We start from the raw sequence: 24,349 nt of genomic DNA on the forward strand, positions 1-24,349 counted from the left end.
TCCGCTCCAGGAGAGCGCAAAACTATTTGCTCCGCTTGAGAAGTGGGAGCGTATAATACAGTGCTCTGCGTGTTCGGAGGTATTTTCGCTACCGGAGGGCAAGAATGCGAAGCCCTCTCCTTTCGTGGACTCCGGGAAATTGGATTCAGGCAGTTCGTGTGGGAGCGGACTTTCCCTCCTCACGCGGGAGAGGGACAGCGGCTCGGGTTCCTCTCGGGAATGCTGGGAAATGTAGTCCAGGAGCTCCGCGTAGCTGGAGGTATTTCCGCTGCGGGAGGTTAAGATCGCGGCCTTCGTTTCTCTCTGGGAGGTGAGTGATTCCCCAGAACTCCGCGACCTCTTTTAAGTTTTTGACCTGGTTGTGGGATCAGCCGCGCCGGGCGCTGGGTCTGAGGGAGGAAAAGCCTCGGCCAGTGGCAGAGAGCGAGGTTGAGGGACGGGGGCGGCCGCTTGCCTGCCCCTCGCCGGAGCCTCTGCGTTTGGAGCAGTTGGCGGGTGTCCGGCTTGGAGGCGGACGCGGCTCCGCAGGGTTCGAGGGCCTCCGGGCTCCCCGCTGCCCAGCTCGCCTTCCCCTCCCCTTCCACACGCTCTGTCACCTCCTAGAACTTAATCTTTCTGTGCCTCAGTTTCCTTTTCTGGAAACGGGGATATTACCTACCTTATACATTTGTCTTGAGAATTCATGGTGTATAGTACAAGTGAAGTGTTTGGAGCAGTCGGACGTGTGGCAAGGTGTTAGCTGTGAATATAAACACTCTAATAGTCAGAAAAGTTGCCTCTCTGGAAGCTCTTCCAAGTGCTACTGCTCTTCTTATCCATGCAGGAAAGGAGGCTGTGCCCGGACTACTTCTGACTCGTTTTTTAGAAAGAGAGCGTCACCCACAAATATCTGCGGTTTTTCCAGGGCCACAGACAAGATTGTAGTATCTCGGCCTCCTTTCCGCTGTCCTGACTTTTGAAAGAGGGCAGCAGAGCCCCACTGTGACCGTACTTAGCTTTCGTCTTCTTTTTCTGCGGTGGTAGAAGGTATTTCATTCATTAGCAACCGTTAAATAATTGGGAAAATAGGTAGAACATGTACAGGACATGAGTGGTAGTCATAATGGTTACACCTTGAGTGCTAAGCGTCCTCCTGAGGGCTTTATAAAAAGTAACACAGATAGTCGTCACAAAGCTCTATGAGGAGAATACTGTTACTGCCTCTGTTCTACAGGTGAGGAAACGGAGGCGGAGGAGCCTGTTACTTACCCTGTGTCACACTGCTAGTGGGTGAAGTGGATTTGAATCCAGGGTGTGTGTTTCTTATGTGTGTGGCTGTTCTTGGTCCCGAAGTTGAAAGTCCGCAAATGGGAATTAGGAAACAAAATAGAAAAATAAGCTATATAAATATTTAACCATAGGAAACTGGCTGCAGAGAAGTCATTTGGGATCAAGTTATGGAAGTAGGTTGGAGTTTTATTGTCGAGTATTTTGAAAGCAGGATTCGTGAGTCTGGACTTCTTTATGAAATTTTGGAAGCTTTCTCATTTAATTTTATTTCAGACAGTATTTATAATTCATGTTCTCATTATGGAAGATAGGCACACTCATAGTAGAGAATTCAGAAAATATATAAAGAAAAGCATTAAGAATAACTCCTAATACTAGAATATAGACAGTTTTTTTGACATCTTAGTGCATTTCTGTTTAGCGGTTTTTAAATGTGTATTTATTTATTTTATGAAATTGTAATCCCCATATTCATAGTTACTCCCTTAACTCTTTGCTATGGAAGTTTCCAAGCATACCCAAAATATAATGTAATGAACTCCTATGTAACAATCACCCTAATTCAATCCTTCCTAATTTTGTTGCTTCTCTGCTTTCCACACACATATTTTTTTCTCCTTGAGTATTTTTTTTTTTAATATTTTATTTATTTTTTTGACAGAGAGAGACACAGCGGGAGAGGGAACACAAGCAGGGGGAGTGGGAGAGGGAGAAGCAGGCTTCCCGCAGAGCAGGGAGCCTGACGCGGGGCTCCATCCCAGGACCCTGGGATCATGACCTGAGCCAAAGGTAGATGCTTAACCGACTGAGCCACGCAGGCGCCCCCTACTTGAGTATTTTAAAAGATTTTATTTATTTGAGAGAGAGCAGGAGAAGGAGCAGAGGGAGAGAGAGAGAGAATCTCCAGCAGAGCCTGACTCGGGACTTGATCGCAGGACCCTGAGATCATGACTTGAGCAGAAACCGAGTCAGATACTTAACTGACTGAGCCACCCAGGCACCCCTCTCCTTGAGTATTTTAAAGCAAACCCGGATGTTGAGTCGGTGGGACTGAAAAACTAAGTATCACACATTGTTTATATGTGAAGACCAATGGAAGCAAGGCACCAGGACTGGTGTAACAAAATACCTTAGACTGGGTGGCTTAAGCAACAGAAATTTATTTTGTCACAGTTCTGGAGCTAGAAGTCATAGATCAGGGTGTTGGCAGGTTTAGTTTCTTCTGAGGCCTCTCTCCTCGTCTTATAGATGGCTGCCTTCTTGCTGTGTCCTCACATGGCCTTTACTCTGTGCAAATCCTTCTCCTGTCCCTTTGTGTGTCTAGATTTCCTCTTACTCGGACATCAGTCAGGTTGGCTTAGGGCCCACCCTAAAGAACTCATTTTAAGTTAATCACCTCTTTAAATGCCCTATCTCCAAATATAATCACATTCTGAGGAACTGGGGTTTAGAACTTTAACATAAGAGTTTTAGGGGGTCAAAATTCAGTCCATCATAGAGATATTGACAGCAACTCTAAGGTTTTCACTCTTGGCAACGAGGAGAATGTTACTTACAGGAGAAAGTTAGAAGGAGTTGCAGTTAGGAAAGATGATGGGTTGTCTTTGCTCCTTTGAGGTTGCTCTTGCTACTGGCATATAACTTTGATTTCTTTTCTCTCTCTTGCTGGCTGCAGGGACCACTGTTTCCTGGACCTCAGAGTGCCTAGCAGCAACCTAGAGGTTGGCAGAGCAGAGTTATTCAGTGAGTAAGTGTGACTCATGTAGCTATCCAAAGGGAAGCCCCAGCCTGGGATTAGGAAACAAAATAGGTAATCTATATTCACATTCCTTGTCTTTGATCTCACTTGTGGTGGGCTGCGGAATACCACCAGCTTTTTCAGAGTATTCCGAAGTTGATGTACCATTATGTACAGTATGTCACGGTCTAAAACAAATTTCCTTAGAAACAAGTTGATGCTAATGTTTTTTTTTTTAAGATTTTATTTATTTGACAGAAAGAGAGAGAGAACAAGCAGGGGGAATAGCAGAGGGACAGGGAGAAGCAGGCTCCCCGCTGAGCAGGGAGCCCAACGCAGGGCTTGATCCCAGGACCCTGGGATCATGACCCAAGCTGAAGGTAGACGCTTAGCAGACTGAGTCAGCCAGGTGCCCCTAATGTTTCATTTTTTGCTTATTGCGCAGAGATCATAATGGGTATGATTAGAATAGCTAACTTGTTGGGCACTTCTAACAACTTGGAGAAGTTCCAATGCTTTGCATGTACTAATTCACTTATTTTTCATAACAATGCTATTATTATTCGCCTTTTAAAAATGAAGAGACAGGCAGAGACTATTGAATAAATGACCTAGTGGCACAGTCAGCAGAGGGCAGGACAAGATCAAACTTGAGCAGCTAGGTTTAAAACCTAGCTCTAGCACTCTCTGACTGGATAACCTTGGGCAAAGTATTTAACTGCTCTGTGCCTCTGTTTTCTTACCTGTCCAAATAGGGTTCGCAGTATGCACCTCCTAAAGTTTTTGTGAATATTAAAAGAGATATGCTATGTAAAATGCTTGAAATAGCACCTGGCACGTTGTAAATCCTCAAGATATTACAGATTAAAGTTGTCTTTTTCCTATTATAGGTGGCTATGCAACATGAAAAATGCAGCAAGTTATCGAAAGGGCAAAAGGGGATTTTAAGGTATTCTTTTTTTCACCTGCCTGCCGTTTTCACTACTTCAGTTCTGTCATTCAGTTGAACAAAAATGAAGAGTTTCTGTAAAAGCCATTGGTTAAACTTATAACTAACACTAATTTGCTGTCTTTTGAACCCAGAGAGTCCCTGGGGGATGGTTATTTGGTCTCTGTTGCTTTAAAAAGGTTCAAGTCGTCACTATCCAATATGGTAGCCGTCAGGTACATGTGATAGATAACTGAGCACTTGAAATATGGCTAGTGCTAATTGGGATGTGCTGTAAGTGTAAGACACACAATGGATTTCAAAGACTAGTATGAAAAAAAGGGATGTAAAATGTCTCAGTAATTCTTATGTTGATTGCAGGTTGAATTGGTAATATTTTGGATATATTGGGTTAAATAAAATATAGTGTTAAGATTGAGCTCACTTGCTGCTTCTTACATTCTTACATTTTTTAATGTGGCTACTAGAAACGTTTAAATTACACTATGGAACTTGCATTATATTTCTGTTGGATGGCACTGGTCTTAATGGAAGCTCTGTGTTCACTCCCTGGATTTGCCTCCAGGGACATTCACAAGTCACTCTTGCTCCTGAGGCCTCCAAAGGCATCTTACAATGGAGAGAAGCAGGAAGTTGGGAATTAGGAGACCTGAGTGCCAGGTCTGACCCTGCCCTTGTCTTTTTGGGTGTCCTTCAGCAGTTCAGATAACTCCTTGAGAGGCAGAATAGAATAACACGGTGGTTCTCAAATTTGGGTCATATCAAAATCACTTTAGGGAATTTGGTAAAAAATGGAGAGACTATAAAGACCTAGGAGTTTTACTATATCAATGAGCCTGGCCTTTTATGTTCTTTATTAGCTTTCTGGGTGATTCTGAGGCTGTTCTGATCACCTCCTACTCACCCTGTGTAGGAAGGAGAATCCTTGTTCTTAGTAGTGTGAGGTGGCTGAATGCAGGACACCTGACACTGGGCAGGGTGTGATTGGCAGCAGCTTACCCACAGCCCGTGGGAGGAGGACATTACATGCCATGCAGGGCCGTGTGGGGGTTGCACCCAGGAATAGATAAACCAGCAGGGGCTATGGTAGGTGGGTTTTATAGGGACAAGAAAGTACAGTGACCCTTGGCTCCCGAAGGAAGATGTGATTAGCTTGTCTGAATAATTTCACAAGCTGGCAGGGAGGTAAAGCCTGTTAGGTTGAGGACTGAGTGGGGTGCAGCTGGTCCAGTTGGTAGGGTGAATTTTGTCGGGTCTTAAGTTACAAAGGTGATCAAGGGGCAACATGGGAGAGGTTCACGCCATTGAGAAAGAAGGTTTTTAATACTTAATCGTTCCCCAGAATCAAGAGGCATAGCCTGCTATACAGGACCACATGAAGCCTATCACATGCAGGGTTGGGAAGCAGAGAGAGGAACTGGGGTATGCCTTTATGACTAGAGTGGCAGGAAGTAACTAGGTGGAGACACCTGTATTGGGTCCTGGTGAAAAGAGGCAGGTTGGGGTCAGTGGTCAGGGGAATTATGACTCTTGAGTGCTCTCAGGAAGCTGGCTTTGGTTGACAGACTGGCTTTGTGATTGAGCAGACTCATGGAGAGGTTGGAATAACAGATGTCAAAGAGCCAGTAATTGAATCGAAAACCCTGGTTCATATGCAGAGGAAGTAGCTGGGTGGGGAGCCTTTCAACCCCAGGGTCAAGGCCGTATCTGGAGAGAGCAGAGGAACTCATGGCTAGGCCTTTGGGCCTGTGTGGCTCAACCATGTTCAGGCAGCACGTGGAATTTCAGGCCTTACAATAATGATGAGCACAAGCGTTGACAACCACTGAGTATAGGACAAGGGCTTGGGCCTGGGCGCCATATTGCCTAGGTTCATTAGTGCCTGGTGCAGTGTCCTGACTGGACAATGAGATTGTGGCCAGGGGCAGCGGGAGGGGTGTAGAAATGCACATGTCAGCCACCCACCTCCACAGACCGGATTTGATTAGTTGTGGATGAGGTCTGAAACCCCCCCCCCTTTTTTTTAAAGTTCCCTTGTGAGTCTGATGTGCTGTCCGAGTTGAGAACTACGGTCCTAGTAGATAAGGCTCTGGGTGAAAATCTTGACTTTTCTATTGGCGACTGGTTGATCATGAACCGAGCTACTTCTCTGTGCTCCATTTTCTTTACCTGTAAAATGGGGATGATTGTTGTCTCAGTCTCTAGACTTGTGAAGATCAAGTAAGATAGCACATGTACAACATTCATGGAAATGGTGCCATGGTAGGTACTAAGTCAGTTGTTACAACTGTCAGCTGCTGGAACTATTAATGGGAGTATTTTCTGAATGGCCTGGGTTTCCTTGTGGGTCAAATTAGGTGCTTAGAGTTGCTCTTGGTATTCTTGCTGATCCTAACAAACCTTGATTCTAATACCATTTTTAGAACCAGAGAGAAAGAGAAGGTTGCAATGTATTTACTTTCTCTAACTTCTTTGTTCTGTTGTGGGTAGAAGAGTTGAAGGTGAAAACCTCAAGTCTTTAGTCCGTCTGAGAATACCTGGAGAGTTGTTTTGCCTGATGCTACTCACATAGTGACCCAGAAACCAACAGTGTCAGCATCATCTGGGATGTTGTTAAAAATGTAGATTCTTAGTCTCCATCCTTGATGTTCTGATTTAGAATTTCTGGGGGTGAGACACAGGTGTCTACCTTTCCAGGGTCCCCAGTTGATTCATGGAACATTAAAATTTGAGAAGCACTGGTAGAACAGACTTGTGGCTTTTTAACAAAAGATACTTTCTGTTTCTCTCTGGCTGAATTCCACATCCTTCCAATACCAGATATCTGCATGACGTGCTCTCCCTTGGTTCAGGTCTCTGGTCAAATGTGGGAGAAGCCTCCATGACAAAAACTTATTCTGCAACAGCCACTCCTTCCATTTCTTCTTATCTCTTTACCCTGCCTTATTGTTCTTTCTTTCTTTCTTTCTTTTTTTTTTAGAGAGAGAGCGAGCTCAGGAGCGGAGGGGCAGAGGGAAAGGGAGAGAGAGAAACCCAGGCAGGCTCTATGCCCAGTGCAGAGCCCAACATGGGGCTTGATCTCATGACCCTGAGATCATGAGCTGAAATCAAGAGTCGGATGCTTAACCGACTGAGCCACCCAGGTGCCCTGACCCTGCCTTCTTGTTCTTGAAAGTACCTCTCACTGTATTATCCGTTTGCTATTGTCCTTGTCCCCGTTATAATATCAGCCGCATGAGATCATGGTCCTAGCTGCTTCATTCACTGCCGTGTCTTTCATGTCTCGGATCCTTGGCTGGCATATAGAGTAGGCTCCCAATAATTACATGTTGAGCAGATGATTCAGGAGTTAAACAATAAAGCTCTGATCTGTATCTGTCAGCTGTTCATTACAGCAGTCATTCTGCAGGTCTTTGCTGATTCCTACCAAGTGCTTGCAGAAATTGTCTTCTTTTGTCTTGCTGCTTTTTAAATTTTTTTCTTTTTCACTACATTTTTGCCATTTTAATTACAATATGTCTTGGTGTGGATCTGCTTTTGTTGATTTTGTTGGGGGTTCTCTGTGCTTCCTAGATCTAGATACTGTTTCCTTCCCAGATTAGGGAAGTTTTCAGCTATTATTTCTCAAGATAACTTTTCTGCCCCCTTTTCTCTCTCTTCTTCTTCTGGGATCCCTATACTATGAATGTTACTATGTTTGATGGAGTCACTGAATTCCCTGTCTGTTCTTGTTTTGCAGAATTCTTTTTTTCTCTCTTTTGTCCAGCTTGATTACTTTCCATTACTGTCTTCTAGGTCATTAATTCATTTCCCTGCTTCTTCGAGCCTGCTGTTCATTCCATTGAGTGTGTTTCTCATTTTGTTTATTGAGCCCTTTATCTCTGTTATTCTTTTATTTCTGTGTTAGTGGCCTTACTGATGTCCTCCACTCTTTTCTCAGGTCCAGCGAGTATCTTTGTGGCCATTACTTTAAATTCCCAACCAGGCATGTTAGTTAGATCTATTTCACTGAGATCTCTGGCCGTGGCCTTGTCCTGTTCTTTCATTTGGGACAAGTTCGTCCGTCTTCTCATTTTGTCTAAGTCTGTGCTTGCTTCTCTGTGTTTGGAAAGTCAGCAACATCTCCTTTTCTGACGGTAATGGCCTTGTGAAGAGGTCCTGTGGTGTCCTGCCGTGTAGTGTCCTCTGTCCCCCAGTGCGTGGTGCTTCAGGGAGTGTCTCCTGTGTGTGCTGTGTGTGCTCTGCTTGGTGTCAGCAGCTGTCAGTGCCTCGCTGGTTCCTACAGGTGGCTCTGCGTGTGCCCCCCCCAGGCGGGGGAGGGCGACGGCTATGGCAATGGCTCTTTCCGAGCCCATGGCCTCGGGGATTCGTTTCCCCCCTGTGCTCCCTGTGTGCTAATCTGTCTCTCACACTTCTCCACAACCATGGCTCCCTCTTCCCCACTGAGGCCACGATCTGTTTCTCTCCAAAACCGAATCTCCACACTTCCTGACTTCATCGGGGGGGGGTCTCTTCTCTACCTTTACTTGTGGAGTTTGAGCTGTTCGACAGGTTGTGTTCAGGTTGATTTCTGGGGTATTTAGGATGATTTCATAGTTATCCAGTTGTATTCGTGGGAGGAGGCGAGCTTGGGGTCCTCCTACTCTTGCCACTATCTTCCCCTGTCTCCAAGAAGGAAGTGATTCTTGATGTCACCCTCCTAACAGTCCTCTCTGACCCCAGCCACTTCCCCCTCAAATCTCTCTGCTGAGAGAGTAATCTGTTTCCAAGACAAAAGGGATCTTCTCGCCCTCCCTTCCTCAAGGCCTTTGCTGCTTTCCTGTTGACTTGCAGATAAAACTGGGACTCACGTCACCATAGGTTGAATCCTGCCCACCTGCTTATCGGTTGCTGCCTCTTATTTGTATTCACTCCCATCATGGCATTTATTCTCTTGAGGTTTTCCTGTGATTCTGCTTCTCTTGGACTAGTAGAACTCAGTCATCCCCCACAGTTCAGCAAAAGCCATGTTTATGTAGAACCTGCTCTGTGGGCCTTGGGGGACCCAGAGGACGACCCTGTACCCTACTCTGCCAGGTAGCAATGTGTAATCACCAGACTGTGAGCAAGTTGGGACTGGGTAATTGTATCTCTCTTTTTTAAATTTTATTTATTTATTTGAGAGAGAGAGCATGAGAGAGCATGAACAGGGTGAGGGGCAGAGAGGGAGAAGCAGACTTCCTGCTGAGCAGGGAGCCCGATGCAGGGCTTGATCCCAGGACCCTGGGATCATGACCTGAGCCGAAGGCAGACACTTAACCTACTGAGCCACCCAGGCGCCCCAATTGTATCTCTCTTAGTGAGTTTTCCATAAGTGTTCAATGAATTAATAAACTCATTTATTTAATGAAGAATTTATAAATTAGCCTGTCTAATGCTAATTATGTAGGCAGTGAGCTAGTTGTTATTCTGAATATTTTGATGGACATATTGTGTGGATTTTGTAACAGGAGTCCATGTAGGCACTGAGTTTGAAAAGCAGAAATCACCTTCCTAAGATGGTAGTTTTAAAAATCCAGAGGCTCTTCTCTCTCTTCTCCTCCCTCTGCCCCTCCACCCGCTCATGCTCTCTCTCTAAAATAAATAAGTAAAATCTTTAAAAAAGAAAAGGGGGCACCTGGGTGGCTCAGTCGGTTAAGTGTCCAGTTCTTGATTATGGCTCAGGTCATGATCTCGGGGTCCTGGGATTGAGCCCTGCATTGGGCTTGGCGTGTAGTCTGCTTGGGATTCTCTCTCTCCCTCTCCCTCTGTACCTCCTCCCACTTGTGCTCTCTATCTCTCTCTAAAATAAATAAATAAAATCTTAGAAAAAAAAATCCAGAGGCTCTTTTCCTCCCAAAGATGATCTTGATCTTGCAAATATTGTGAAAGACTTGGAGAAAAAACTTGCAAATAAAACCCCTGCTCTCCAAATCCTTCCAGTTGGGATCAGCCTCAAAATTTTACAATTCAGGGGTGCCTGGTGGCTCAGTCGGTTAACTGTCCAACTCTTAATTTCTGCTCAGGTCATGATCTCAGGGTTGTGAGGTGAACCCCACGTCAAGCTCCATGCTGAGTGTGGAGCCTGCTTAAGATTCTCTCCCTCTCTCTTCCTCCCTCTCAAAAGAAAATTTTTTTTACAACTCAAGGAAATCTTAGACCAACTAGTCTGCTCTTTCCATATGCCTCTGCCTGTCTCCCTGATGGTATGTTCATTCATCAAGACATTGACACTGACTGCTCAGTGTCTCCTGAGCAGTTTCTGTTACAAGCACTGTTTCAGGTGCTTGAGATATAAAGCTGAGTAGGTATTAATTACAAGATCGGTTTACCAATTATCCCCTTTCCCCCAGAGGTGACGGAAAGTTCTCCCTGCAGAACGCTCTTACTGAGCAGAAGTTGTTGGACAAACAGAGTCAGAACAAAGTGAATCACAGATCCCAAAAGCGTATTTCTTCCAAGATTGGGAAGTTTTCCATTGCCCTTTTCCATACTAGGGTTCTTGTATCTGAAGATGGAGGAATAACTAATAGTAATTAACTAATAAGTAATAAATTAACCAAGTTAACCATCTCTTAACCTGAGTATTGTATGTTCAGTTTCCACCCTCCTCAGCATCGGAATCCTACCGAGAACGATAAGGAAAACTTGTATTCAGGCCACCAGTGTGGTTGGGCAGGTCGTTCACTGCCCAGGGGCGCTCAGCTGGAAGGAGCTTGGTCTCGGGAATCTAACCCACGCTCTGCATGCAGCTGCCCCGAGGAAGGGGTTCCTTGGCTGTTCCATGTAAAGCAGCCATACGAGAAACTTGTATTGAATGTTTAAGCCGCAAGACGCTGTTCCGAATGTCTGACGTATAGTCACTTAGACCCACTACCCTTCCCCTGAGGTTGGTAATATTATTGTTGACATTATTATTATCTCCAATTTTAGCTTGGGCTTTGAGACACAAAGTGATAGCAAGTTGGGGATGCAGTATTCACATACTGGTGGTCTGATTCCAGAGCCTACACCCTTCACTGCGTTGTTCTCTTCTCCCTCAAGCACATCCTTTGGCTTCAGAGTCCTCTCCCTGTTTCCGTGTCTGTCATCCCTAGCTCTCAGCTCTCGTTTCTCTTTCTGTGAGACCTTGGAGTTCCATGTGCATATTTTTGTCTTCAGAAGTAGCAGAGAGGCAAGATCTAGAATACCAGTTCTGGTGTGAGCTGGAGTCCAGTTCCGCCCATGTGTCTTGACCTCATCAAGCCTCAGCTTCCTCGTCTGTTAAATAGAAGCCACAGTCCTCATCATCACTGATTGAGAACTTCCTAAAATGCCAGGTACAGTGCCAGGGGAATTGCATGGATTAACTCATTTATTCCCGCACAATAATCCTCTGACTGAAATTCCATTTTTATCTCCTTGTTATAGCTGAGGACGGGCACAGAGGTGTAGGCGATTGGACCGAAGTCACACTAGTGTGACATAGCTTCGTCACAGGTATGTAGGCGGTACCTTCACGAAACTGTGTGCCAGGTGCTTCATAAGGTCCCCAACATGTGCTTGGTGCTCAGTTAACGCCACCCATTGCTGTTTTTGTTGTTTTTAATCATTTGCCACGATTATTGTACCTCGTTAGTTTGAATGACATAATGACAGTGGTTACCTAACTTATGGGTAAATAAATCTTGCAGTCACAGGTTTTTATTAATTTTTCTTCATCTTCATGATGGAGTCTTTTCAAGGCCCTGCTGTTAACAAGAGTAAATTTGGCAACGTCTCATATCTTTAAAAAAACAGTCATCTGTAAAAAAAAAAAACAAAATAAAAAAGCCCACAGTTTTCCATATAGTCAAATTCACAGAAAGTAGAGTAGTGGTTACTAGGGGCCGAGGGGCGGGCTGGTGGGGAGCTGTTGTTTTATGGGTACAAGAGTTTTAGTTGAGGATGGTGAAAAAGTTCTGGAAATGGGTGGTGGTGATGATTGCACAGCAGTAGGAATGCACTTAAACTGTATGCTTAAAAATGGTTAAAAGGGTAAATTTTTTTTTTAAAGATTTTATTTATTTGACAGAGAGATAATGAGAGCAGGAACACAATCGGGGGAGTGGGAGAGGGAGAAGCAGGCTTCCTGCCGATCAGGGAGCCCAATGTGGGGGCTCGATCCCAGGACCCTGGGATCACGACCCGAGCTGAAGGCAGACGCTTAACGACTGAGCCACCCAGGTGCCCCTAAAAGGGTAAATTTTATGTTATGTTCATTTTACACAGGAAAACAAGTCATCCATGTAATCTCACACGTTATTGCAAAGATATCCCATTAAGTATGACAGACCATGAGAGAATAATATATTTCAGAGGTTAAAGGGGATTTTCATATGACAGAGTGACATCCTCTAAAGGCTCCGTTGATAGAAACCATTTATGAGGACAGGTTTTACATTAGTGAATATTACCTGCTCTTCTACAGCTACTAAGAAATAAGATACCCTGAAAGTGTTCCGTGTGCTTGCACCTGCTGATTTAATTCTTAAAACAATCCTATGAAATAGGCACTGTTAATCCCTCCATTTTTACAGATTAAAGAATTGAGGCACAGAGACATTAATAATTTGTCGAAGATTTCACAGCTGATAAGTAGCAGTACCATAGACCTAAAACATTTGGCCCCAGCGATTACTCTCTCAACCTGGGTGCTTTACTCTCGATGTCCACGCTCCCTAGAATCAGATTCATACCCTAAAAGCTATAAGGAGAACTTGTGTTAGGGGCACCGTGTGTGGTTGAGCAGGTGGTTCATTGTGCAGGGGCTCTCGGCTGAAGGAGTCAGTGGTTTCAGGAATCCAGCTCACACTCTGCTCATCAAGCCCCCTGAGGAAAGGACACCATTTCTATTTGATGTAAAGCGTGAAATACGGGTAGTGATGTTAGCCATATGGGTTAAGGGCAGTCTTGGCCAGACTCCGATGGCTTTTTTTTCTCCTTCCCCTTTTGTGCCTTCTCAGGACTCAGCCCTTTCTTAGAAGGACCAAGGATAAAATGACCAAGTTCAAGGTGAGTTGGGCTTCCTTTCTAGATTTTAAACCATTGTCTCATTTCTCAGTGATTAGATGCTTTCTTGAAACAATTAAACAGAATAGCAGGCATTTCAAAACCTCTTCTGTGCCAGAGGATCACTGCTTTTTATTTTAGTGTAGTTTAATTTTTGTTGTTTTAATTTACCCTTTTATAATTTCACAAATAAAATAGAAAAGTCAATAGCAGTGAACCCCCCCACTTTACTGCTATTTTCCTTATAAAAACTGTTTTCATTTCCCCATGTTTTTTTCCTCATATGCATTCATAACTGTATATTTGTAATCGTTACATAGTTAAAATTTTCAAATTATGCCTTTTCTTTCTTTTTTTTTTTAAGATTTTATTTATTTATTTGATAGAAAGACACAGCGAGAGAGGGAACACAAGCAGGGGGAGTGGGAGAGGGAGAAGCAGGCTTCCCACTGTGCAGGGAGCCTGATGCGGGGCTCGATCCCAGGACCCTGGGATCATGACCTGAGCCGAAGGCAGACACTTAATGACTGAGCCACCCAGGCACCCCTCAAATTATGCCTTTTCTAATTAATTGATATTATATTCCGTACATTTTTAATGGCTGCATCATATTTCCTTAAATTGATGTACTCTGTGTTTGTCTCACAACTTTTGTCCCATTCATGGACATTTAGGTAGTTTAGAATTTTTTTTTTAAGATTTTATTTATTTGAGACAGAACGAGCAGGGAGAGGGACAGAGAGAGAGGGAGAAGCAGGCTCTCTGCTGAGCAGGGAGCCCAGTGCGGGCTTGATCCCAGGACCCTGGAATCATGACCTGAGCCGAAGGCAGACGCTTAACTGACTGAGCCACCCAGGCGTCCCTAGAATTTTTATTATGTTAAAGAACACTGTTGTGATGAGCACCGGGTATTATATGGAAGTGTTGAACCACTAAACCGTACACCTGAAACTAATATTACACTGTATATTAACTAACTGGAATTTAAATAAAAGCTTAAAAAAAAAAATAAGACCAGGAAAGTGAAATTATAATAAATTCTGATTTTGATATACTTAAAAAAAAAAGAATATTGCACTAACAGTTTTCCTAACATAACCACTTTCCTCAAAAAGGAATTTGGAGGAGTTTGCTCTTCTTTGTTCTTAATGTTTTAGGAATCTAAATTGAAAAAGTATACTTGATAGGCAGTACCTTGGGGATTTTCTACATAGAACACTCTGATGTGGCCTAGTGCAGCCGGCTATAACTGATGCATCACACAGAGAAAGTATTCTTCCATATTTTCCCGTAAGAAAACTAGATTCCTTTTTTTTTTTTTTTAAGATTTATTTAGGGTGCCTGGGTGGCTCAGATGGTTAAGCGTCTGCCTTCGGCTCAGGTCAAGATCCCAGGGTCCTGGGATTGAGTCCTGCATTGGGCTCCCTGCTCCTTGGGAGCCTGCTTCTCCCTCTGCCTCTCTCTCTCTCTCTCTCTCTGTCTCTCATGAATAAATAAATAAAATCTTAAAAAAAAAAAAAAGATTTATTTATTTATTTTAGAGAGAAAATGAGCTGGAGGGGCAGAGGGAGAGGAAAAGAGAATCTCAAGCAGACTCTTCACTGAGCAGGGAGCCCGACGAGGGGCTAGATCTCATGACTGTGAGATCACCACGAGCCGAAATGAAGAGTCGGATGCTTAACCAACTGCGCCACCCGGGCACCCCCAAAGCTAGATTCTTTCTAACTTGTGTCTGAGTCCTATCATGTGCATGTGTTATTTACTGATTTATATGTGTATATTTTAAATATTTATTTGAGAGAGAGAACAAGAGGGAGAGAGCGAGAGAGCCAGCATGAGGGGCAGAGGGAGAGGGAGAAGTAGACTCCCCACCGAGCAGGGAGCCTGATGCGGGGTTCCATCCCAGGACCCTGAGATCATGACTTAAGCTGAAGGCAGATGCTTAACCAACGAAGCCATCCAGGTGCCCTGATTTTATATTTTTTGTTTACATATTGATTTATTTTTATCAAAGTAATAGTGTTCTTAAATTTAAAAGTCTAGTAGTACAGGAAGACCTACTGATGCTTTTCTTTTTCTTTTTCTTTTTTTTTTTTAAAGATTTTATTTATTTATTTGAGAGAGAGAATGAGACAGAGCATGAGAGGGTCAGAGGGAGAAGCAGACTCCCTGCCGAGCAGGGAGCCCGATGTGGGACTCGATCCCGGGACTCCAGGATCATGACCTGAGCCGAAGGCAGTCGCTCAACCAACTGAGCCACCCAGGCACCCAGACCTACTGATGCTTTTCTTACTGCATTTAGTTTCCGACCAACCTTAAGAGGCAGTACTTGGTCGCCTCTGCATGTTAATTCCAAAGAAACAGGATTGTAGAATTTTAGAAAACTCTTTGGGTTCACACAGGAAACCAAAGGTCCAACTGATCCAAAAAGACTCCTAGGAGTTTTACTTGGATAAAGAGGGAGGCAAGGGAAAATAATTCTTCTCAGGGTCTTAGCCCTTTCTGTGTGTGCTTAGTTGCTGTCGTTCGCGGAAGACACCACATATAATACTGTCTCTTCTTGGTCACTCTTTGGTGGCTCCTTCTTTAGGATCTCTGTTGCTCATTCAGGGCACCTGGATGTGCAGGGCTCCTGCAACGAACACACAGTTTCCATATGAAAAAGTTAAGACTGTACTGTACACCAGCGATTCTTAATCACGGGTAATTTTTGCCCCCAGGCAATGTCTGGAAACATTTCTGGTGTCAGAACTTGAGGGAGGCTTCAGCATCTGGTGCATAGAAGCCAGGGCTGCTGCTAAACATCCTACATTGCAGGGGACAGCCCCCCCCCCCCAACAAACAGTTATCTGGCCCAAAATGTGAGTGGTGTCAGGGTTGAGAAACCATGCCGTACACAAAGCTATACAAGAACAATAGCAAAATGTGGGTGATGATACTTATGTATGTTTAAAAAAAAAGAAAAAGCTTAAAGTCTCTAATAGAAATTTTACAGAGTGATAAAATAAAACCCAATTGGAATATGAGCAAAGAACATTGACTGGCAGGGTACTAAAGAAGAAATAAAGATAGCCAGTAAATATATGAAAATGTGATAGTTTAATTACCAAATAAGTATAAAATGAAAAATAAGTTGTTTTTTACTGATCAGATTCCATAGGACTTAAAAACATTGGTTATATTCAGTGTTGTGTGTGGTGTGGAGAATCAGGGCTACTTATATTCTCTCAGGGGAGGGGTGAAATACAGAAAAAGTTGAAAAGGAAACCTGCCATCCTACATAGTAATTTTGAAGTGGCATATCCTCGATATTACAATTTTTCCTTCTTAGAACTTATTCTAAGAAAATAATTAAGACAGGAGGCTAATATTTATTTAAAAGTTGTTCTTGGGCGCCTGGGTGGCTCAGTTGGTTGAGCGACGGCCTTTGGCTCAGGTCATGATCCTGGAGTCCCGGGTTCAATTCCTGCATTGGGCTCCCTGCTTAGCGGGAAGTCTGCTTCTCCCTCTGACCCTTCCCCCTCTCATGCTCTCTCTCTCTCTCATTCTTTTTCTCTCAAATAAATAAAAAATCTTAAAAATTGACTTTGGTCTCTTAGAAGAGCTCTCTCTGAAGCTACTTCCTACACATCCCTTCCAGTTTTCTCAGTGCTCTTTCTCCCAGCAGCCATTGGGCTCAAGATTGAGGTTGTGTGTGCTTGGTGTTGTAGGAGGCTGTGACGTTCAGGGACGTGGCAGTGGTCTTCACGGAGGAGGAGCTGGGGCTGCTGGACCCCGCCCAGAGGAAGCTGTATGGAGACGTGATGCTGGAGAACTTCAGGAACCTGCTCTCTGTAGGTGAGCACAGGCGCCCTGTGGACTTCAGCCCCCTGCAGTGTTTATTGTATCCTTGGATGTGTGGAGCTTTGGAGCTCTTGAACTGGATGGCATTTTTCTGGTCTTTTGCCTCTGGTCAAAATATGTTTTGTAAATGAGCCGTAAATTGACTCGATGACTGCTGTGTATACATTTTTGGCCTTTCTCAAGTTGTGGTCATCTCTGATTAGTGGGTCATGACACACATTTAGGGCATTGTACCAGCGTTTTTTTTTTTTTTTTTTTTTTGAGAGAGAGAGAGTGCACGTGTGCATGTGCAAATGAGGAAAGAGGCAGAGGGAGAGGGAATGAGAGAATCCCAAGCAGGCTCCATGCTGCCTGACGCAGGGCTCAGTCTCACGACCCTGAGATCATGACCCGACCCAAAATCAAGAGTAGGATGCTTAATTGATTGAGCTACCCAGGCACCCCTGGTACCAGCATATTTTATTTATTTTTTTTAAATTTTTTAAAAATATATTTATTTATTTATTTGTCAGAGAGAGAGAGAACACAAGCAGGGGAAACAGCAGGCAGAGGGAGAAGCAGGCTCCCCGCTGAGCAAAGAGTCCAATATGGGACTCGATCCCAGGACTCTGGGATCATGACCTGAGCCGAAGGCAGATGTTTAACTGACTGAGCCACCCAGGCGCCCCGGTACCAGCATTTTTAATGAAATAAAATAGGGTAGAAAATAATCAGAGCTGGGGCGCCTGGGTGGCTCAGTCGTTAAGCATCTGCCTTTGGCTCAGGTCATGATCCCAGCGTCCTAGGATTGAGCCCCACATCGGGCTCTCTGCTCCACAGGAAGCCTGCTTCTCCCTCTCCCACTACCCTATTTGTGTTCCTGCTCTCGCTATCTCTCTGTCAAATAAATAAATAAAAAATCTTAAAAAAAAAAAAAAGAAAATAATCAGAGCCTTTGGCAATAACTGCACATTGCAGCAAAAACTACAGCCTGTTGCTGAAAATCATGTGAGAAATGGTGGAAAGAGTCTGAAGAAAACAGACCTTTTTTCCCAGTAATTTACACTGAATGCCTACATATCCTGGATTTTTGCATCAAACGTAGTCTTCTGATGGGTCATAATTAACAGTTTGTAAATCACTAATTTTGATGTCCTACAGATGATATGGCGAGAACCACATTTTTAGTAGTTTAGTAATTTTAGTAATTTTTAGTAATTCTAAATGTTTGTCCTTGCCTTTTGACAGGGCATCAACCCTTCACCCCAGATGTAATACTCCAGTTTGAGAGGGGAGAAAAGCTTCGGATGATAAAGACAGCAACCCAGGGCCACTGTGCCTCAGGTGAAAGCTGTGCGGCTGAGTCGGCCATGCTTCCTGTCGGCCTCCACAGCAGTGCCTCGCCTCTGAATTCTGCGGCAGTTTCTCACGCTCTCCCTCCCCTCCTTTGCTCTTTTGCAGTCGTTCTCCACTCGAAGTGATTGTTCTGTATGTCTGTCAACTCCTGTCCTCTGCTTGAATCTCTGGTAGCTTCTTATCTGATTCAGAGTAAAAGCCAAGTACTTAAAGTGGCTTTTGGTGCCCCAGCTGCCTGCTCCTTGCTCTTCCCCCATCCTTCCGCACATGTGACCTATCACTTGCCCCCATGTCAGTCTGTCCCGTCCAGTTTTGCCGCTCTGCTCTGCCACCCGTGGCCCTGCCTCATCACCCTCTCTCTATTTGTTCTTCCTTCTGTCAGGAGTGCCCTTTCTCTCTGTCATCCTCTTGGCCCTTCCCTTCCTTCACGTAGGTCTCTTCTCAAATCATAACATCATAAGAAAGACCTCCCATGACCACCCTGTTCATGACCCCTTCTTCTTCCCCCGTTCTCCTTTCCCTTTTCACCTGTCCGATTTGGTGTCTAGGCATTCATCACCACTCACCATATTAACATATTTTTGTTTATCTCACTGTATTCCTGCTAGAATATAATTATCAGGAGGGAAGAAATTCTGTTTTCTTTATTGCTATATCTTCAGTGTATAAACAGACTTGGCAGAGGACAGATGTGCTATAAATACTTGTTGGATGAATGAATGAGATAATAATGGTTTACATGGACTTTTTTTCATTAGTTGTGGACATACTAAATGGGTGATAAACAGAAACGTGTGATGAAGGCATAGTCCAGAACAGCACCCCCTATCCATGATTATCTAATCTAATCCTAATTTATCAGGTGCTTTTTTGGATACAAGTAGATATGTATCCGTTAAACCACATCTAGAGGTGCTTGGGTGGCTCAGTCGGTTAAGCATCCGACTCCTGATTTCGGCTCAGGTCATGATCTCAGGGTTGTGAGATCAAGCCCAACATCAGACTCCTCGCTGAGCATGGAGCCTACTCAAGATTCTCCCTCTTGCTCTGCCCCCCCTCCCCCCCCCCGCTGGCTCTCTCGAGCATTCTCTCTCTCTCTTAAAAAAAACAAACAATCCCCCACATTTAATGAAAGCTTGACTTTGCACTTGCAACCAAGTTGAACATCCTTTTCCCTCTGTGGCTTTTCTGCAGCCTTTAGTAGTGAATCATACGGTCTTAACTTTTAGAACGACTTTTTAGAATGAAGATTCTGATGGCCACTTTTTTTAGGCAGGTCTCCTATTAAAGAAAATAAATACACTTTATCAAGAAAGAAAAATTCTCAGGTAATAGCTGGCTTTCCTGTTAGTCTTTCCCTTCAAAGATTTTCCTCATGGCAGCCACCCACCTCTTCCAAAGAGTTACAGAAAACAGTATCACCTACCGTCATCTGTGTGTGTGTGTATGGTTCTAGCAAGTATTTTATCCAGAGAAACCTTTACTTCCAAAGCACCTCTAATATTGTCCTGTTAATGCTTGTCATAAGCCACTAAATTTATTTCAGACTCATGGAGTACCAACCTGTAACGGAAAACTGGTGTTGTCCATACAAGAACATGTTTCTGTATCCATCAGTTTGACAGCCTGCTTTCAGAGACATTATTCCTGAGGCTCTAAATATTGACTCCTATGTGAAAAAGAAAAAATTTTACACAGGAAGAGAGTACAAAAATTTCAGAAGTAATCAATCCTAGGCCCCATGGCTACTTTTATGCCTTATTTTTTTTTTCCCTTTTTTCCTTTCAAGTGATTCTTGCCATGATTTTGTGATCAGCATAATTTTCTTATCAGCAACATCCACTTAGGTTAGCCCAACATCTGGTGAAGCCTTTCAACTTCCCAGCAAAATTGCTGTTTCCAGTCCCTTACCTATTCTAGATAACTTACTTGGAAAAGCTCTTTTACTCTTGTAACATAGTTTAAACTCTCACAAGGAAGTCAAACGGGGACTTCTTTATCCTTTCAACATGTATTTATTGGACACTGTCACACAGTGTTCTGGGAGCGATGATAAAGCAGTGAATGATATAAATGCTTGGCCTTGTGGATACTGCATTCAGGTGGGAGAAGACATAAAACAAAAAAATAAATGACATAAACATACATAGTTTGTTAGATGTAATACGTGCTGTGTGAAAACAAAACAGGGTAAGGCGAATGCCAGGCAGATGGCCAGGAGTGTCGAGGGATAGGGAGAATTTACTGCTGGATATTGGATGGGAAAAGAGGTCTCACTGATAAGGTTTTATTTGAAGAGGGGTCTGAAAAGAAGTAGGTAGCAAGCTGTGGAACAGAGTTCCAAGGAGAACGTAACTCTTCCTGACCAGTATTGACTTTGAGAATCTGTACCATGCCCTGTTCATTTCCTCCTCACAAGTTCTTGCTCTGGTATAAAAGATTAGCTTCTGATTTGTCACTCTTTTTTTTTTTTTCCCCTGGAGGATATAGGAACTTTATTGCTATGAGTTTTTGATATGATGTATGGTACTGTAAACCTCTTCCCCCATTGCCGTCCTGAAGAATATTTCCCAGCAGGAGGCGAAAGACCACTCTCTGCTTATACCCTGAACTTCAGGCACTTACTTGATAGGTTCTCCCAAACGTCTTTCCAACCAACCCAGTGCTTCAGGGCTTATAACATGGAATAAACTTCCAGTGAAATCATTTCAAACAAAGGTTTTCAACATTGCCTGAGGACATCTTCTGATAATCTGTCTATAAGGGTCTTACTAGACATGTTGAGCCTTTGGTCAGATGTGTGTGCAATAGGCAGAATTATGTGGAAACTATTTATCAGACATATGCTATAGCAAAAACAAGGCTTTTAGTAAGGTGCAGCTTCATCTTTGTAAAGCCTCCCTAGGAACTATTTTTCTTGATCTACAGCCACCAAATTTCTAACCTGTTTCTCACGTGTAAAACTTAGTATGATTCTTTTTTATTTTATTTTATTTTATTTATTTAATTGACAGAGACACAGCGAGAGAGGGAACACAAGCAGGGGGAGTGGGAGAGGGAGAAGCAGGCTTCCTGCAGAGCAGGGAGCCCGATGCAGGGCTCGATCCCAGGACCCTGGGATCATGACCTGAGCAGAAGGCAGACGTGTAATGACTGAGCCACCCAGGTGCCCCTAAAACTTAGTATGATTCTAAATGGACCTAGGTTTATAGCCTTGACATCTCCGAACAAAGTGTTTATATGCCTCATCTCTAAATTCTCTTTATTCTTATAGGAGACAAGAATCTAAATGACCTGGAGACTCTTCAGGAAATTGGATTAAAGTACCTGCCACATGAAGAGCTGTTCTGCTCGCAAATCTGGCAACAGGTTACAAAGGAGTTAACCCAGTACCAAGATTCCATGGTCAATATTCAAGGAACTGGCTCCCAGTTGGAAAAACGAGGTGATGCACTCTATAAAGATGAAGAGTTTGGTAAAGGCTTTACTCAGAGTTCACATCTTCAGGTTCACCACAGAGACCACACGGGAGGAAAACCCTACCAGGGGGAGGAGCGTGAGAAAGGTTTCATTCAGCGCTGTCATCTTCAAACTAACCGGACAGCCCATGTAGGAGAGAAGCCCTATAAATGTGAAAAATGTGAAAACACCTTCCGTCGACTGTCAAGCCTTCAAGCCCATCAGAGAGTCCATAGCAGAGAGAAATCATACAAGTATGATACGTCATGTAAGGGTTTCAGACAGAGGTCTTATCTTCGCCATCATCAGAGAGTTCCCCCTGGAGAGAATCCACACAAATTCGAGGAATGTGGGAGGAATGTTGGGAAAAGCTCACATTGTCAAGCTCCTCTGATAGTCCACACATTAGAGAAACCTTATAAATGTGAGGAGTGTGGGCTGAGCTTCAGTCAGAGCTCGTATCTTCAAGTGCACCAGAGAGTCCACATGGGAAAGAAACCTTATAGATGTGAAGAGTGTGGGAAGGGCTTCAGTTGGCGTTCGCGACTACAGGCTCATCAGCGAATCCACACTGGAGAGAAACCATACAAATGTGAGGCATGTGGCAAGGGCTTTAGTTACAGCTCGCACCTTAACATTCATTGTAGAATCCATACAGGAGAGAAACCCTATAAATGTGAAGAGTGTGGGAAAGGCTTCAGTGTAGGTTCACACCTTCAGGCCCATCAGGTAAGCCACACTGGAGAGAAACCTTACAAATGTGAGGAATGTGGGAAGGGCTTCTGTCGGGCCTCAAATCTTCTGGACCATCAGAGAGGCCACACTGGTGAGAAACCATATCAGTGTGATGCATGTGGAAAGGGCTTCAGTCGTAGCTCAGATTTTAACATTCATTTCAGAGTCCATACAGGAGAGAAACCCTATAAATGTGAGGAATGTGGGAAAGGCTTCAGTCAGGCCTCAAATCTTCTGGCCCATCAAAGAGGCCACACTGGAGAAAAACCATACAAATGTGGTACATGTGGGAAGGGCTTCAGCCGGAGTTCAGATCTTAACGTTCATTGTAGAATCCACACCGGAGAGAAACCCTATAAATGTGAGAAGTGTGGTAAGGCCTTCAGCCAGTTCTCGAGTCTTCAGGTGCATCAAAGAGTCCACACAGGAGAGAAACCATATCAGTGTGCAGAGTGTGGGAAGGGCTTCAGTGTGGGTTCACAGCTTCAAGCCCACCAGAGGTGCCATACTGGGGAGAAACCATACCAATGTGAGGAGTGTGGGAAAGGATTCTGTCGGGCGTCAAATTTTCTGGCTCATCGTGGAGTCCACACAGGAGAGAAGCCATACCGGTGTGATGTGTGTGGTAAACGCTTCAGACAGAGATCCTATCTTCAAGCCCACCAGAGGGTCCACACCGGAGAGAAACCGTACAAATGTGAGGAGTGTGGTAAGGTCTTCAGTTGGAGCTCATACCTTCAAGCCCATCAGAGAGTTCACACTGGAGAAAAACCATATAAATGTGAGGAGTGTGGGAAGGGCTTCAGTTGGAGCTCAAGTCTTATAATTCATCAGCGAGTGCATGCTGATGATGAGGGTGATAAGGACTTGCCCTCCCCGGAGAATTCACACAGGAAAGACGCTCCATAAAATTATATGTTTTAATACCTCAAATGGGTGCTGAAATAGTCTAATAATCAGACCTTTCGTAGAAGACAAAGCATTTATTTATAAAAGAGTATTTAGCCAGGGCTTGACATGTCACAGTGGTTGGGTGACCACACAGCAGAGAAGCCTCATGAGAATGGCGACATAAGGACTTCATTCAGAACCTTGACATTTAGCAAATACTACACAGAGGAGAGGCTTAGGAAGGATGAATCTGATCTGAAGTTAACCGAAGGGCTGAGATGGAAGTGCCAGAATCTTTTCCACTAGAATATAAACTCCAAGAGAGTAGGGATTTGTTGACTGCCAAATCTATTCAGTCTTCTCAGTGCCTCACACATGGTAGGTGTTCAGTAATGTTAAATGAGTGAAAGGGAGAACAGTCATATATGAAATTTTTATTCAGTTCTTCTCTAAAAATTTCTATGAAATGTACTTAGAAGAGGAATTCTGTAAGGCTTGGAGGACATTTAAGTTAAGACACATGGGCTCATTTTCCCAACCCTGCAGGTCCTGTGAACTAGTGTTTATCAACTTGCCAGTAGGTCCAAAATCACTTAAGTGGGTTGTGACCAGCATTTTTGTATGCTAATAGTTTATTGAGGTATAATTTGCATGCAGCAACATGCATAAATCTCAAGTTTACAGCTTTATGAATTTTGACAAATGTATACACTTACGTAATCATCACCAAAATCAAGGTATACAATATTTCTATTAAACCAGAATGTTTCCTTGTGTACATTTCTAGTCATTCCCACCTCCAGTGGCAACAAGTATGATTGCTATACCTCACATTAGTTAAGTCTGTTCTTTGATTCAATGTGTGTACTCTTTTATGTCTGGATTCTCTTGATCAAATTATGATCATTTTAGTAGATTGAGAGAAAGTAAGATTGACAAAATTCAGTGTCCATTCGTGATAAAAATTCCTCAGTGAGATGAAAGGCATCTATGAAAATTCTACAAGCTAACATTCTTTGTAAAATTATTATTAAGGAATAGTTTGTATACAGTAAAATCGACTCTTTGATGTATCATTCTGT

General features: G+C 43.7%; 1 protein-coding gene across 5 annotated transcripts; it reads left to right on the forward strand.

Moving 5' to 3' along the window:
- Positions 1–97: 97 nt before the first annotated feature.
- Positions 98–24,043, forward strand: LOC118536645 (uncharacterized). 5 transcript variants are annotated; one of them, XM_078062594.1, is made up of 9 exons: positions 98–310; positions 2,945–3,079; positions 3,898–3,956; positions 11,136–11,293; positions 11,385–11,453; positions 12,959–13,007; positions 16,715–16,841; positions 18,075–18,170; positions 21,457–24,043. In XM_078062594.1, exons 6-9 carry the CDS (start codon positions 12,993–12,995, stop codon positions 23,283–23,285), a joined length of 2,067 nt encoding a protein of 688 aa, XP_077918720.1. In that variant the 5' UTR covers positions 98–310; positions 2,945–3,079; positions 3,898–3,956; positions 11,136–11,293; positions 11,385–11,453; positions 12,959–12,992; the 3' UTR covers positions 23,286–24,043. The 5 variants fall into 5 exon arrangements, with proteins under 5 accessions (XP_077918720.1, XP_077918721.1, XP_077918722.1 ...); XM_078062595.1 differs by having other exon boundaries at positions 2,945–3,016; XM_078062596.1 differs by having other exon boundaries at positions 2,945–3,012.
- Positions 24,044–24,349: the final 306 nt, after the last annotated feature.

This window comes from Halichoerus grypus, chromosome 15, assembly GCF_964656455.1.
Source record: "Halichoerus grypus chromosome 15, mHalGry1.hap1.1, whole genome shotgun sequence".
Lineage (NCBI taxonomy): Eukaryota > Metazoa > Chordata > Mammalia > Carnivora > Phocidae > Halichoerus > Halichoerus grypus.

Bases quoted from the DNA above. Each gene is read 5' to 3' on its own strand.
- LOC118536645 (XM_078062594.1), top strand. The intron at 16,842-18,074 runs GTGAGCACAGGC...GCCTTTTGACAG, and splicing joins CAGGAACCTGCTCTCTGTAG to GGCATCAACCCTTCACCCCA. The intron at 18,171-21,456 runs GTGAAAGCTGTG...TTATTCTTATAG, and splicing joins CCAGGGCCACTGTGCCTCAG to GAGACAAGAATCTAAATGAC.